This window comes from Dreissena polymorpha, chromosome 6 (assembly GCF_020536995.1).
Source record: "Dreissena polymorpha isolate Duluth1 chromosome 6, UMN_Dpol_1.0, whole genome shotgun sequence".
Taxonomy (NCBI): domain Eukaryota; kingdom Metazoa; phylum Mollusca; class Bivalvia; order Myida; family Dreissenidae; genus Dreissena; species Dreissena polymorpha.
Window position 1 is genome coordinate 52,441,968 of NC_068360.1, and position 15,496 is coordinate 52,457,463.

A 15,496-nucleotide genomic window follows, 5' to 3' on the forward strand; every position below is an offset into this window, starting at 1 on the left:
AGCACCCTGGACCTTATCATCACCAATCTTCCAAACAAAGTTCAGCGGGTAAATACAATCCCAGGCATCTCAGACCACCATGCCGTATTTGCTGAATTCTCCATAGAGCAAGTCAAACTGAAGCAGATGCCCCGACAAATACCTCTATACAGAAAAGCAAGATGCGAAGCACTGAAATCTGACATGATAGACCTACATTCCACCATAACATTTATGATTAGCAACAAATGTAACATCAATGCCATCTGGGACAAATTCAGCTCAACTATTCAATCCAGTATTGCTACCCATATCCTACATAAAACCACTAGACCAAGAGACTCAATGCCATGGATAACCACTGAAATTAAGAAACTAATGCGAAGGAGAGACAAGCACTATAAAAAGATGAAAAAATCGAAAGATCCAACACATATCGCCAATTACAAGAAACATAAACAACTACTGCAGAAGAAACTAAGACAGACCTACTAGGCCTACAACGACAACATAGTAACACCAGAAGAATTAGACAACGGAGACCGCTCTATCAGCAAACGACTCTGGACATTTATCAAACATAAGAAAAAAGACAACTCCTCTATCACAGGACTTTGTGAAAAGGGCCAACTCTACTTCGAAGCAAAATCAAAAGCCAACATCCTCAACAAGCAGTTCCAATCAGTATTCACCAAAAGTCCCAACATATCCGCTGAAGAATTCAAGACCAACAAATACATGACCAGCATGAAATCTCAACCAGCTCCTAAAATCACTATAGCTACCGTCGGAATAGAAAAACTTCTCAACTCACTCAACCTCTTCAAAGCTGCAGGGCCAGATAACATCAACCCACGAGTCCTAAAAAAACATTCAAAAGAAATATCACCTATCCTTACAAGCATATTCCAACTCTCTATAGACACCAGCACCATCCCAGACGACTGGCGAAAGGCGAACGTAACTCCAGTCTTCAAAAAAGGAAACAAAAATGACCCAGCTAACTACAGGCCAATATCTCTAACTTGCATCTGCTGCAAACTCCTAGAACACATTGTTACCAGCAACATCATGAAACATGCAGAAACAAACAAATTACTCTACCCACTACAACACGGATTTCGGAAGGGCAGATCTTGCGAAACCCAGCTCCTGGAGTTCACCGATGACGTGACCCAAAACATGGAGAATGGCCACCAAACGAATGTCCTTGTAATGGACTTTTTGAAAGCATTCGACAAGGTACACCACAGCCTCCTCCTTCACAAGCTCGAACACTATGGCATAGAAGGAAAGACCCTAGCCTGGATCCAAGCATTCCTTACAAACAGAACGCAGAAGGTCGTGCTTGAAGGAGAATCCTCAGACACAGTACAAGTCGACTCTGGCGTCCCCCAGGGATCTGTCCTCGGCCCATCCCTCTTCCTCTTCTACATAAGTGACATCCCAGACGGCCTTAAATCTACGGTCCGACTTTTTGCTGATGACACCATTGCATACCTCACCATATCAGGAGACACAGACTGCATTAAATTACAAGAAGACCTAAACAAACCAGCATCCTGGTAACATAAATGGAAAATGGAATTTCACCCTGAAAAATGCCAAGTCATCTCAATAACCCGCAAGCGCAAAACCATCATCCATCAATATAAACTCCATAACCACATTTTAGAACATGTCAAATCAACCAAATACCTTGGATGTACATTGAATGAAAAGCTAGACTGGGGCGAACACATTAACAACATCAGTAGTAAAGCCAGCAGAAACCTAAGCTTCATCTGAAGAAACCTGAACATCGCATCCACATCCATCAAAGAACAAGCATATATGACACTTGTCCGCCCCTAATTGGAATATACCTGCACCATCTGGGACCCATATGAAAAGGGTGATACGGATAGGCTGGAAATGATCCAACGTCGAGGAGCCAGATACGTCAAAAACAGATACCATAATCGCTCAAGCGTTACAGACATGCTGAAAGACCTCCAGTGGAAATCACTAGAAGACCGACGCAAGAAGCACGACTCATAATGTTTTATAAAATTGTAAACAATCTCGTACACATACCATACGAAAATCGTCTCAAACCAAATCTGAACAAGTCCGAACAGACAAAAAACTTATTCTAGTTCCACATCCCATTCTGCAGAACGCTCTATCGCCAACAATCATTCTTCCAGAGAACCATCAGGGAATGGAACAACCTTCCACCAGATATACTGTCAGCTGGCTCAGTTGAAATCTTCAGATCTTAACTTGTCAAACACTTTATCTAACTTCCACACCGCTTTTATCTCACACTGTATATACTTCACTCTTTTACTCTCACTTTCTCTTTTCTTTATCTCTAATGCGCACCATGGCAATAATCTTCAATCAGTTGAAGGTGGCCATAACTTGGAAGAAGAAGAAGAAGAGAGAATTAGTATTTACATGTTCTGTCATGTTTATGCATATACTTATGTAACGAAAACAAATCTATTTTTAACCTTCTTTTATAAAAAAAAACGTACGCACTTTTGCGATTACCAATGAAAAAAACATATTTTACCTTCTTCTTCGGTGTTTGACGATACAGATTCCGCCATATTAGTTGTTGTTGTTGTTGTCACAAAGCGTGTTTATTCTTGTTATCGCGCTGACGTCACACACGGGGCAGTACCTTAGCGACGGTGAAAACAATGCCCTAGATACGGTCGATTAACAACGCTGAGTGAGCTATCTTTGCTGGCATTTCGCCAATTGCATTCCTATTTGAAAGTTGATAAGTAATTAAATATGCTGTAATTGGTGTTTGAAATGACTTTTGAATGTTATAAATGGTGAGATTGCACTTCGAAAGCCCAATATGAACAGAAAATTTAAATATTTTGACTAAATGAATATCGGTATAAATTACATTCGGAATGTTGGAAAATTAACCCAACCAAATGGCCGATGGCTGAGTACGGCAACATTCATATCTTTCTCATTGAGACACTAGGTAAATATGTTTATTATCTAATAATGGGAGTATCATTGTAGATGTTGATGTTATTGATATTGTCATTCTTTTAGAGTTCATTCATATTCGTTCATTGTATATTTCTACCATGTCAATTCATAACAAGAGTTCCGCGGTCGGAGATGACCGCATTGAAGCCGGATTTTTGATTTAAATGACAGGAAAGTACCTTTCGTGTTTTTGTCAATGCAATACTTATATTACTGAAATATTGTTCAAAGGTCAAAATGAAATGTAATTTTTTTAAGTGTGCTTGCAAACCTTTACGTCAAGTTTGTGATTCTAGGTCCAAGCATACCAAAGTTATAACAATTTTAACATTTTAACATTGAAGGTCACAGTGACCTTGACCTTCAAATGAATGACATTGAAATGAGCAGTGGTGATCTTCTAGTACTGGCCAACCTTTATGTCAAGTTTGAAGACTCTAGGTACAAGCATACCAAAGTTATAACATGGAATAAGAACTTTAACATTTTTACCTACCAAAGTTATAAGAACTTTAACATTTTTACATTCAAGGTCACAGTGACCTTGACCTTAGAATGAATGACCTTGAAATGACCAGTGGTCATCTAAGTGTGCTTGCAAACCTTCATGTCAAGTTTGAAGACTCTATGTCCAAGCATACCAAAGTTATAACAATTTTAACATTTTAACATTTAAGGTCACAGTGACCTTGACCTTCAAATGAATGACATTGAAATGACCAGTGGTCATCTTCTAGTACTGGCCAATCTTTATTTCAAGTTTGAAGACTCTAGGTACAAGCATACCAAAGTTATAACATGAAATAAGAACTTTAACATTTTTACATTCAAGGTCACAGTGACCTTGACCTTCAAATGAATGACCTTGAAATGTCCAGTGGTTACTTACTAGTTCTGGCCAACCTTCATGTCAAGTTTCAAGACTCTAGGTCCAAGCATACCAAAGTTATAACAACTTTAACATTTTTACATTCAAGGTCACAGTGACCTTGACCTTCAAATGAATGACCTTGAAATGTCCAGTGGTTACTTACTAGTTCTGGCCAACCTTCATGTCAAGTTTCAAGACTCTAGGTCCAAGCATACCAAAGTTATAACAACTTTAACATTTTTATATTGAAGGTCACAGTGACCTTGACCTTCAAATGAATGACCTTGAAATGACCAGTGGTTACTAACTAGTTATGGCCAACCTTCATGTCAAGTTTCAAGACTCTAGGTCCAAGCATACCAAAGTTATAACAACTTTAACATTTTTTATATTGAAGGTCACAGTGACCTTGACCTTCAAATGAATGACCTTGAAATGACCAGTGGTCATCTGTTAATCCTGGCCAACCTTCATGTCAAGTTTGAAGACTGTAGGTCCAAGCATACCAAAGTTATACCATGAAATAAGAACTTTAACATTTTCGAGCACGCCGCCACCCCGCCCGCCCGCCCGACAACATCAATCTATAAGCCGAGATTTTTTCGAAAAAAATCCGGCTAATAAAAACGTGAAGCTGGAAAATTTGTAGGAAATTCTGGTACACATGTAGTTCTGGCTACCATAACCTTAAATGTCGCTTTTTATGATTTTTGACTGGCGCGACTTTCAATTAAGAAATAATTCGTGTACGTTATAGTTTGTTGTCGAATAACCCACGGCCGGAAGATTAGATGCGTAGGGATTAAATCACGAGTGCGAAGCACGAGTGATTTGAAACCACGCATCTAAACTTCCGGCCGTGGGTTATTCGACAACAAACTATAACGTACACGAATTATTTCGATTCTAACACGATTTTTACTAAAGATTTATATAATGTATCTTGTTTTTCTTGCATACTATTTTATGTGAAGCTCCGCCCATAAAATAGCTTTCGGCTGTTCTGTCGATCAGATCTCCGCCCTCAATAACAGCCAAACTGGATGGAAAAAAAACCATTTCATGTCTGCTGGTGGAAAATGTATCGGCATGTTTTGTTTAGCTACAGCGTATGCTTTCGGTGTATAAGCTCCGCCCATGATTTGTTGCAGAATAACCCATGGACGATTTTCTTCTTTGTTTATATGAAATTTGGCACGTGCCGTGTTAGAATACTATATAAACTGTACGCTGAAGTTTGTTTAGCTAGTACACATGCTGAAAGCCTTAGTTGTGTTATCAAAATCAAGCTTTATTAATTGTCTATCGCTTTTACGTTATTGATTAAATCAAATAAAAACAAATAAACGGATCTAATTAATATTTCAATAAATAAAAAAAAAACGTCAACCTATAAGTTAGCACTTACTCAAATGGCAAATGCATTAGAGCTGTAAGTATATAGGAAGTCAATACTAAAACTGCAATACTCAGCCCTGTTATATATATCACTTCCTCGTACCTGACATGTGTTGTATAAACCAGTTGATTGTTATTAGTATGAGTGACAAATATATAAGATTTTTAACACACACATCTATGTACATATTTTTTTAAATTATTTACCCCCGTTGCTGTCTAACGTAATTCTTGTTTTTTATGATGTCGTTCGTTTGTTGCCGTAACATTTAATCTTAATTCGGTCCGTAGGAGCGATTGTCCGGGATTCGGAATGACGTCGTTTGAATAAACCGATTCACGCTAGAAACGTTACTTGTGTTTGTTGTAAATTTTATAATTACTAAGTGCTTTACTTTTTTAATAAATTAATCGGGCTAGTTAGTAGTATCTTTGAGGTGTACAATTTCTGATAATATTAATTGGTCATGACTTTTAATTTGTACAATATGTAACATATCTAATTTAAGCAACTGTTAATATAAGTATGTCGGCGTTAATTATTCAACCAAATAACTGCTTAACACACACAGAAAGATATATTTTTAAAATCTATATTTAGTCAGGGAAAAAAACGATCCAAGGGTCAGTGGTTCGAGCCTTGATGCGGCTTACTTTTTTTCTTCTTATTTTAACTTTATTTTTGTTTTATACTGAAGCACGTTATTTCCGATGTTTAAATTTATGAATTCAAAGCATTAAATGAGAAACTTCAAAAAATGCAATATAAGTGTGAACGAGTCCCTTTAAAGGGGCCTTTTCACAGATTTTGGCATTTTTTAATTCATTCATTAAATGCTTTATATTGATAAATGTAAACATTGGATCGTAAAGGCTTCAGTAAAAAATCAAGAATAAAATTTAAAAAAGGAAAAGAACATTGCCCGGAGCAGGTTTCGAACTAGTGACCCCTGGAGTCCTGCCAGAGTTCTGAAGTAAAAACGCTTTAGCCTACTGAGCTATTCCGCCGAGTACGTATACTAGACGTATTTCATACCTTATATAAGCAATCTTCGTAGTTTCACAAAATTTAACGACAAAATCAGAACTCTCCAAATTATTCAATCTTTTCGCGTTGCAACGCTTTATAATTTTTAGGTTTTAAAATCGTCAAAAGATGCATATAATGGCTATATTAGACCATGGTAAATGTTCAGTATTACTGTTTCCTCCCAAATATCATAACTAAAACGAAAATTTGCGAATCTGAAACAACTTTTTTCAATTTTGTCAATTTACCAAAGCGTGAAAAGATCCCTTTAACATAGGGTTACCATACTATTGCTAATTACTAGTATAGGGTTCGAGATGCAGAAGATGTTTAAAAAAAAATTATACAAAAAAAATAGATATGAAAATTCCCTAAGGTATACAAAACGCTTCGAGTGACACACTTTGAAATAAAGACCTTTTGCATTTTAGCTTTTGTATATAATGAGAAGAGAGACAATCAGGAATTCCAAATTACTTCAACTTTGCAGCATATTAAACAGTTCAAAAGAGTTCAAGTTAACAAAGTTCAACTGGATAAATAATGCTTTAAATAACAGGTATTGCGGGCTAAAAGTGTGTTCAAATTATACGTTTATGCATTGTTCCAAGACTACAGTTAACAGAGAGGTACTAATATCATAAACTTACGCATCACGGATGTTCTCATGGTGGTGGCGGAGTCCAGCACGGCCATGCATGAGGTGTCCATTAACTCCTCCCCACTCAGCTCCGAGTGTATTTCCAGTCTTCCCGGGGAACTTGGCGCATCTGAGCATATGTAAATAGGACAAAGGCGTGTGGTTTTCGTAATAGGGGATATACGATTTTTTTCTAAAGCGCATTACATGGTGCATATTTTGACCCATATAATTGACCTTTTGACCTTGAAGGATGACCTTGACCTTTCACTTTTCAAAATGTGCAGATCCATGAGATACACATGCATGCAACATATCAAGTTGCTATCTTCAATATTGCCCAAGTTATGATTTTGACCCATATATTTGACCTTGAAGGATGAACTTTACCTTTTGCCACTCAAAATGTAGAGCTACATAAGAAACACATGCATGCCAATTATCAAGTTGCTATCTTCAATATTGCAAGAGTAATGTCCAATGTTAAAGTTTGGAGGATTTTGACCAATTTATTTGACTGTTGACCTTGAAGGATGACCTTGACCTTTCACCACTGAAAATGTGCAGCTCCATGAGATACACATGCATACCAAAGATGCAGTTGCTATGTTCAATAATGTTATTTCCATGAATATATAATCTTGTCATAAATGATAATAGTAAGACATGATGATAATTATAATTATCTGATGTTTTATTATTTCATTATCATTATTTTCAACCGTTTCATAATCTCATTTTTTTTTCTTCAGGTAGGTTTATGATGAAATATACATTTTGAAATCCTACTTACAGTAACTAACAGTAACTCACAGTTAAGATATTTACAAAATATATAATCAAATATTAAACTTGAAAAATCTGGCTAAACATAAAGGTGTCATAATCTCCATATTGGCATTTGTCCATGTTTCAAGTTTCATGAAAAAAATATGAAGAACTTATCGCAGGATCCAGAAAAGTGTGACAGACAGACTGACGGACAGAGCTCAAACCATAAGTAATCTCGGGTGAATCAGACGGACAGTGCGATCACTATATGCCATCCTACCGGGTGCATAAAATATGCTAAATTTGATTAATCGTCAATGAATTATTGCTAAGCAATCAAAAGATTTTTTTGCCAAATGATTGATTGCCAGCCAACGCGTTTTACTGAGCATACTGGGTTGTTGCTAACTCTTTTTATGCTGGGAAATTAGTTGACTTCAAAAATGTTGTCTGCTTCATTTCTAAAATTAGCATTTTTTCACTTTTTTTCCAAAGAATTCTATCAGAATAGCAAACAGTTTGGATACTGATGAGACGCCACATTCTGTTGCGTCTCATCAGGATCCAAATTGTTTGCAAAGGCCTTCAAAATTCGGTTCCAGCACTGAAAGAGCTTAGCTATCTGAATGTGTTGCCATTTCGATTTATTTTTCAAAGGTCATCATTCTGTAATTTATATATATATCCATATTTAAATATCTATTTTTGTAATGCTTCATTTAAAACTATTTCAGAAATGTTTTGAAGCATTTTTTTAGAAGCAAATTAGTCAAAATGCTAAAAAGACGTACGCACTTTTGCAATAAACAATAAACAAGAGCACCGCCTTGCGGGTGCAGACCGCTCATCTATTTTCTTTTTAAAGGTGAAGGGACTCTCATTTTCAATCACAAAGGAGGGAGGAGTGGAGTGAAGAGGGGTGTATAGTGTGGGGTTGTGGACATTTATTACATTATCTTCCAAAAAAGCGAAAAAAAAAAATAATAATAAAAAAATCGGGGGGGGGGGGGGGTATAGTGTGAGGGTGTGGTGATAATTTGTGAGATGATCTTAAAAAAAAAAAAAAAAAAAAAAAAAAAAAATCAAAAAAAAAATTTGGGGGGGGGGGGTGGGGGGGTGGGGGGTGGGGGGTATAGTGTGAGGGTGTGGTGGTCATTTGTGAGATGATCTTATAAAAAAAAAAAAAAAAAAAAAAAAATTAGGGGGGGGGGGGAGGGGGGAGGGGGGGGGAGGGCACGGGGGATGGTTTGGGTGAAGTCTATTGTGGTATGTCAGGTAAGAGTAGTTTCATCAAAGTATCAATCAAATCTAATCATAAATAAAGAAGTTATGGCAATTTTAGCAAAATTTAATAATTTGACCTTGAGAGTCAAGGTCATTCAAAGGTCAAAGTAAAATTCAAGTTGCCAGGTACAGTAACCTCATGATAGCATGTAAGTATTTGAAGTTTGAAAGCAATAGCCTTGATACTTCGAGTGGATCGAAACACAAAATTTAACCATATATTAAAAGTTACTAAGTCAAAAAAGGGCCATAATTCCGTAACAATGACAACCAGAGTTATGCAACTTGTCCTTTTACTGTACCCTTATGATAGTTTGTGAGTGTTCCAAGTATGAAAGCAATATCTATGATACTTTAGGGGTAAAGTGACCAAAACATAAATCTTAACCAAATTTTCAATTTTCTAAGTATAAAGGGCCCATAATTCCGTCCAAATGCCAGTCAGAGTTACATAACTTTGCCTGCACCGTCCCCTTATGATAGTTCATAAATCTTGCAAGTATGAAAGCAATAGCTTTGATACTGTAGGAATAAAGTGGACCTAAACACAAAACTTAATCAAATTTTCAATTTTCTAAGTATAAAAAGGGCACATAATTCTGTCAAAATGCCAGTCAGAGTTACATTACTTTGCCTGCACAGTCCCCTTATGATAGTTAGTAAGTGTTGCAAGTATGAAAGCAATAGCTTTGATGCTTAAGGAATAAAATGGACCTAAACACAAAACTTAACCAAAATTGTCAATTTTCTAAGTATAAAAAGGGCACATAATTCTGTCAAAATGCATGCCAGAGTTATCTAACTTTGCCTGCCCAGTCCCCTCATGATAGTAAGTAAGTGTACCAAGTTTGAATGCAATAGCATTGATACTTACTGAGAAAAGTGGAACTAAACGCAAAACTTAACCAAAATTTTCAATTTTTTAAGTATAAAAAGGGCACATAATTCTGTCAAAATGCACGCCAGAGTTATCTAACTTTGCCTGCCTAGTCCCCTCATGATAGTAAGTAAGTGTACCAAGTTTGAATGCAATAGCATTGATACTTTCTGAGAAAAGTGGACCTAAACGCAAAACTTAACCGGACGCCGACGCCAACGCCAACGCCGACGCCGACGCCGACGCCGACGCCAAGGTGATGACAATAGCTCATAATTTTTTTTCAAAAAATAGATGAGCTAAAAAAATAATATTTGATCTTCTTCTTCCGTGACACATGAGGTGTCAATGACCTCCAGCTCCCAGTGTCTTCTTTTTGTTGTTGCAGGAACTGAAAGAATAAAAGATATTATGTTGAAACATATACCAGGTGATTGGGGAAAAAATCAACCTCAGGAATGGGATTTTTTACGTGTGAAAAGTTCACTGATTTTGGAAAAAATACTTAAATATAAATCTTTATTACGATTTAAATCATAGGAACAAACCCATATAAATTATAGGTATATACTTTTTTATGTCCCCCAGTCTGTACTTGGGGACAAATTGTTTTTGCCCTGTCCGTTTGTTTGTTGGTTTGTTTGTTGGTTTGCACAAACTTTAACATTTGCCATAACTTTTGCTATATTGAACATAGCAACTTGATATTTGGCAAGCATGTGTATCTCATGGAGCTGCACATTTTGAGTGCTGGAAGGTCAAGGTCATCCTTTTAGGTCAAAGGTCAATTATATGGGTCAAAATAGCTCACTCTTGCCATAACTTTTGCAATAATCAGCATAGCTACTTGGCATGCATGTTTATCTCACGGAGCTGCACGTTTTGAGTTCAAAAAGATCAAGGTCAAAGGTCAATTATTTGGGTAGAAAAAGACTCAAAATCGCTCATTATGGTCCTAACTTCTGCAATATTCAAGATAGCAACTTGGTATATTGCAAGCATGTGTATCGCATGGAGCTGCACATTTTGAGTGGTGTAAGGTCAATGTCAAGGCCATCCTTCAAGGTCAAATATATGAGTCAAAATTGCAGTAGGGGACATAGTGTTTCACAAACACATCTTGTTTAAAGATGTTATTGAAATAAAATTGAGAAAAAATAATTATACAAAAACTTATTTAATCGTTGAAATTGTTTTTTGTTTTTTTACAATTTCTCTTAAGGAATGGGTCCGTGTATTTTCCCGTAGAAAAAGCCCTAGATAGAGATAAGAGATTAACTTTTAGATATCAACTTCTCATATATTTTTTATACACTTTATTCTTTTTATGCTCCCCCAAATTGTTTTGGGGGAGCATAAAGTCGCCGCTTCGTCTGTCCGTGCGTCTCTGCGGATATTGTCCGCGCTATTTCTCAGCAACAAATGACCGGAATTCAAAGAAACTTTATGGGAGGCTTCACTACCAAGAGGAGATATGCATATTATCAGCGGGTTCTGGTTGGATGATTTTAAACAAAGTTATGGCCCTTTGATATTTTTCATTAACTGTACATATAGTGCGATTCTTGTACGGGCTTTTTCTCAGCAACTAATGACCGGAATTCATTGCAACTTTATGGGAAGCTTCACTACCAACAGGAGATGTGCAAATTATCAGCCATTTCTGGTTGAATGAATTCTCACAGAGTTATGGCCCTTTGAAATTATCTATTAACTGTACATATAATGCAATTCTTGTCCAGGCTATTTCTCAGCAACTAACGACCGGAATTCAATGAAACTTTATGGAAAGCTACACTACCAAGAGGAGATGTGCATATAATCAGCCGGTTCTGGTCGGATGATTTTTCACAGATTTATGGCCCTTTGAAATTTTCCATTGTACATATAGTGCAATTTTTGTCCGAGCTATTTCGCAGCAACTTATTACGGCAATTCAATGAAACTTAATGGGAAGCTTCACTACCAACATGAGATGTCTATATTATCAGCCGGTTATGGTCGTATGATTTTTTACATAGTTACGGCCTTTTGAAATTTTCCATTGTACACATAGGAAAATTCTTGTCCGAGCTATTTCTCAGCAATTTATTATGGGAATTCAATAAAACTTTATGGGATGATTCCCCACCAACAGGAGATGTGCATATTATCAGCCGGTTATGGTCGGATGATTTTTCACAGAGTTATGGCCCTTTGAAATTTTCTATAAACTTTTCGTATAGTGCATCTCTTGTCCGGGCTATTTCACCCCAAATACTGACTGGAATTCAATGAAGCTTTATGGGAAGCGTAACTACATTTTGAAGATGCGCAGGTTGTTAGTGGGTTTTGGTTAGAAGATTTATTTGGAGAGGTATGGCCCTTTGAAATTTTTAAGTTGCTAAACCATCCATCGCATTATGTTGTCCAAGTTACGCCCCCGAGACGTTTCCTTTTATGTGAATATAAAGTGTGACCAAAAAAACAACTTTGGGGAGCATCACCCGTCTGTGACGGTTTATTGTTGTGTATGGGGACTATTTGTTTAGAGCTAATCAAAATACTCATGACCAAGATTGCCATCTTCATAACAAATAACAATTGATATTATAAGCATTACCTGTATAATAAAATATTTTCCCCTGATATTTCACACACTTTTTTTATAATTTTCTTTCACAAAGTACGTTTTTTCTAAATTCATTGACATTGCTTTAACAACAAGTTTAACAATAGAAGTGCTGTTTTTGGATATTTGATATCAAAATGTAACCTTGGCCATCAAGTAAGCAATGTGGCTTCTTCTATTTCACAATTTGAGGTCCCTTACAATTGCAAAATCTTGGATTTCCTATTCCTGAAACTGATAAACAAAACAGACTTTTGGATGTAGTCACAATTTGATTATTACGCTTAATGATGTTCAATTTATTCTTAATGGCTTATGTTTAACAATAAGTTTGACTTCATCATTATGACAATATTCAATGATTTTGTTTGGTTCTATTTGGTGCTGAAATTTCATGATTTGGCCCCATTTCTCAGCGAAAAACTTAGATGTATAAATTGAATCGTGTTCTGATAAAAACTGGGCATAATGCTTGTGCGTAAATTGCCATCCCAGATTAGCCGGTGCAGTCTGCACAGGCTTATCAGGGACGAAAATTTCCGCTTTTTATGGAATTTTCGTTTAAATAATATCTCTTTTTAGCGAAAATCCAGTTTAGGCGGAAGGTGTCCCGGATTAGCCCGTGCGGACTGCACAGGCTTATCTTGGATGACACTTTACGCACATGCATTTTGATCTGCTCGATCTGCGTAGGCTGCTGACCTTGAGTTTCTGGCTGCAGCTGCGTCTGAGAGGACTGCAGCTGGGCTTGCTGATGGGCGACGATGGCTTGCTGCTCCTGCAACTGCTGCTGCTTCAATTGGACACTCTGCGACTGGCCGCCCTGGACAGGCCCTGCTGAAGTCATGATCGAGACAGTGGCAGGGGTGGACGAGGACTGTGGTGAACTCACTTGTTTGCCTATAACAACAAATACAGGTGAGGAACAGATATTTTGGGGAATATCTAAAAAATAATTGTTTATTTAATACATACATGGTTAAACCAAGAGATGTGTACGTCAGAAACACAATGCCCCCCCCCCCTACTGCGCTGCTTTTAAATACAATTGCTATTTATCATTTTGCAGGTATAGAAAATTATCTCCCTTTAAAGCTTATTACTACACCTTGAAGAATGACCTTGATCTTCAGCACTTAAAATTTGCAGTATCATGAGATGCACATTTATGGCAAACATCAAGTTGCTATCTTCTCAAAAGTTATGGCCAATGTTAAGAGTTTTCGGACAGCGGGGGGGGGGAGCAGTCGGAAATTACCAAGGCAGACATCGCTGACTACCAAGGCCTGTGGTTTAATCAAAGAGACCATAGCCACAGTTCATCAAGTATCTATTGACAAAAGTCCACAGTTAAGTAAAGAAACGTACTATTCACAAATTAGTACAGGAATGATATGATATTTATATAATAAAAAAAACCTTTGACAAATCAATCATTTAAGTTATAAATAAATACAAGATGCGTTTGTGAAACACAATGTCCCCCTATATGGCGTTTGACCTTGAAGAATGACCTTTACCTTGACCCTTCACCACTCAAAATGTGCAGCTCCATGAGATACACATGCAGCTAGCTTCAATATTGCAGAAGTGACATTACATGAGCAATTTTGACCCATATATTTGACCTTGAAGGATGACCTCGACCTTGACCTTTCACCATTCAAAATGTGCAGCTCCATGAGATACACATGCTTGCCAAATATCAAGTTGCTATCTTCAATATTGCAAAAGTATTCATAAGATAAGCGATTTGGGCCACATATATTTGACCTCTGACCTTGAAGAATGACCTTGACCTTTCACCACTCAAAATGTGCAGCTCCATGAGATACACATGCATGCTAAATATCAAGTTGCTATATTCAATATAGCAAAAGTTATTGCCAAATGTTTAAGTTGGCGCAAACAGACCAACCAACAGACCAACCAACAGACAGGGCAAAAACAATATGTCCCCCACTACCATAGTGGGGGACATATATTTTTTTCTAAATTCATTGAAATTGATGTAACAACAAGTTTAACAATAGAAGTGCTGTTTTTGGATATTTGATATCAAAAAGTAACCTTGGCCATCAAGTAAGCAATGTGGCTCCTTCTATTTCACAATTTGAGGTCCCTTACAATTGCGAAATCTTGGATTTCCTTTTCCCAAAACTGATTTACAAAACAGACTTTTGGATGTAGTCACAATTTGATCATTACGCTTAATGATGTTCAATTTATTCTTAATTGCATATGTTTAACAATAAGTTTGACTTCATCATTATGACAATATTCAATGATTATGTTTGGGTTTATTTGCTGCTGAAATTTCATTATTTGGCCCCATTTCTCAGCAAAAAACTTAGATGTATAAATTGAATCGTGTTCTGATAAAACTGGGCATAATGCTTGTGCGTAAATTGCCATCCCAGATTAGCCGGTGCAGTCTGCACAGGCTTATCAGGGACGAACATTTCCGCTTTTTATGGAATTTTTCGTTTAAATGATATCTCTTTTTAGCGAAAATCCAGTTTAGGCGGAAAGTGTCGTCCCGGATTAGCCCGTGCGGACTGCACAGGCTTATCTTGGATGACACTTTACGCACATGCATTTTGATCTGCTCGATCTGCGTAGGCTGCTGACCTTGAGTTTCTGGCTGCAGCTGCGTCTGAGAGGACTGCAGCTGGGCTTGCTGATGGGCGACGATGGCTTGCTGCTGCTGCAGCTGCTGCTGCTTCAATTGGACACTCTGCGACTGGCCGCCCTGGACAGGCCCTGCTGAAGTCATGATCGAGACAGTGGCAGGGGTGGACGAGGACTGTGGTGAACTCACTTGTTTGCCTATAACAACAAATACAGATGAGGAACAGATATTTGGGGGAATATCTAAAAAATAATTGTTTATTTAATACATACATGGTTAAACCAAGAGATGTGTTCGTCAGAAACACAATGCCCCCCCTACTGCGCTCCTTTCAAATACAATTGCTATTTATCATTTTGCAGGTATAGAAAATTATCTCCCTTTAAAGCTTATTACTACA

At 37.2% G+C, this 15,496-nt stretch overlaps 2 protein-coding genes and 1 long non-coding RNA gene across 6 annotated transcripts in view; 1 reads left to right on the forward strand and 2 right to left on the reverse strand.

Annotated features, from left to right (window-relative positions):
* The window catches only part of LOC127833428 (uncharacterized), a 59,284-nt gene extending 51,658 nt beyond the window's left edge, over nt 1-7,626 (reverse strand). Inside the window, exon 1 of the long non-coding RNA XR_008027411.1 lies at nt 6,932-7,626. This is a non-coding gene — a long non-coding RNA (uncharacterized LOC127833428). The remainder of the gene's footprint in view (nt 1-6,931) is intronic.
* Nucleotides 1-15,496, forward strand: part of LOC127833413 (thimet oligopeptidase-like) — a 388,329-nt gene that overhangs the window by 8,270 nt on the left and 364,563 nt on the right. The gene's annotated exons all lie outside the window — the stretch shown is intronic.
* LOC127833420 (uncharacterized) overlaps nt 8,925-15,496 on the reverse strand; it is a 31,800-nt gene continuing 25,228 nt past the window's right edge. For both annotated transcript variants that reach the window (XM_052358653.1, XM_052358652.1), the window contains 2 exons: nt 13,167-13,364; nt 8,925-10,244 (listed from right to left, as the gene is read on the reverse strand). In XM_052358653.1, the coding sequence (XP_052214613.1) occupies nt 10,153-10,244; nt 13,167-13,364 (290 nt within the window). In that variant the 3' untranslated portion in view covers nt 8,925-10,152. The remainder of the gene's footprint in view (nt 10,245-13,166; nt 13,365-15,496) is intronic.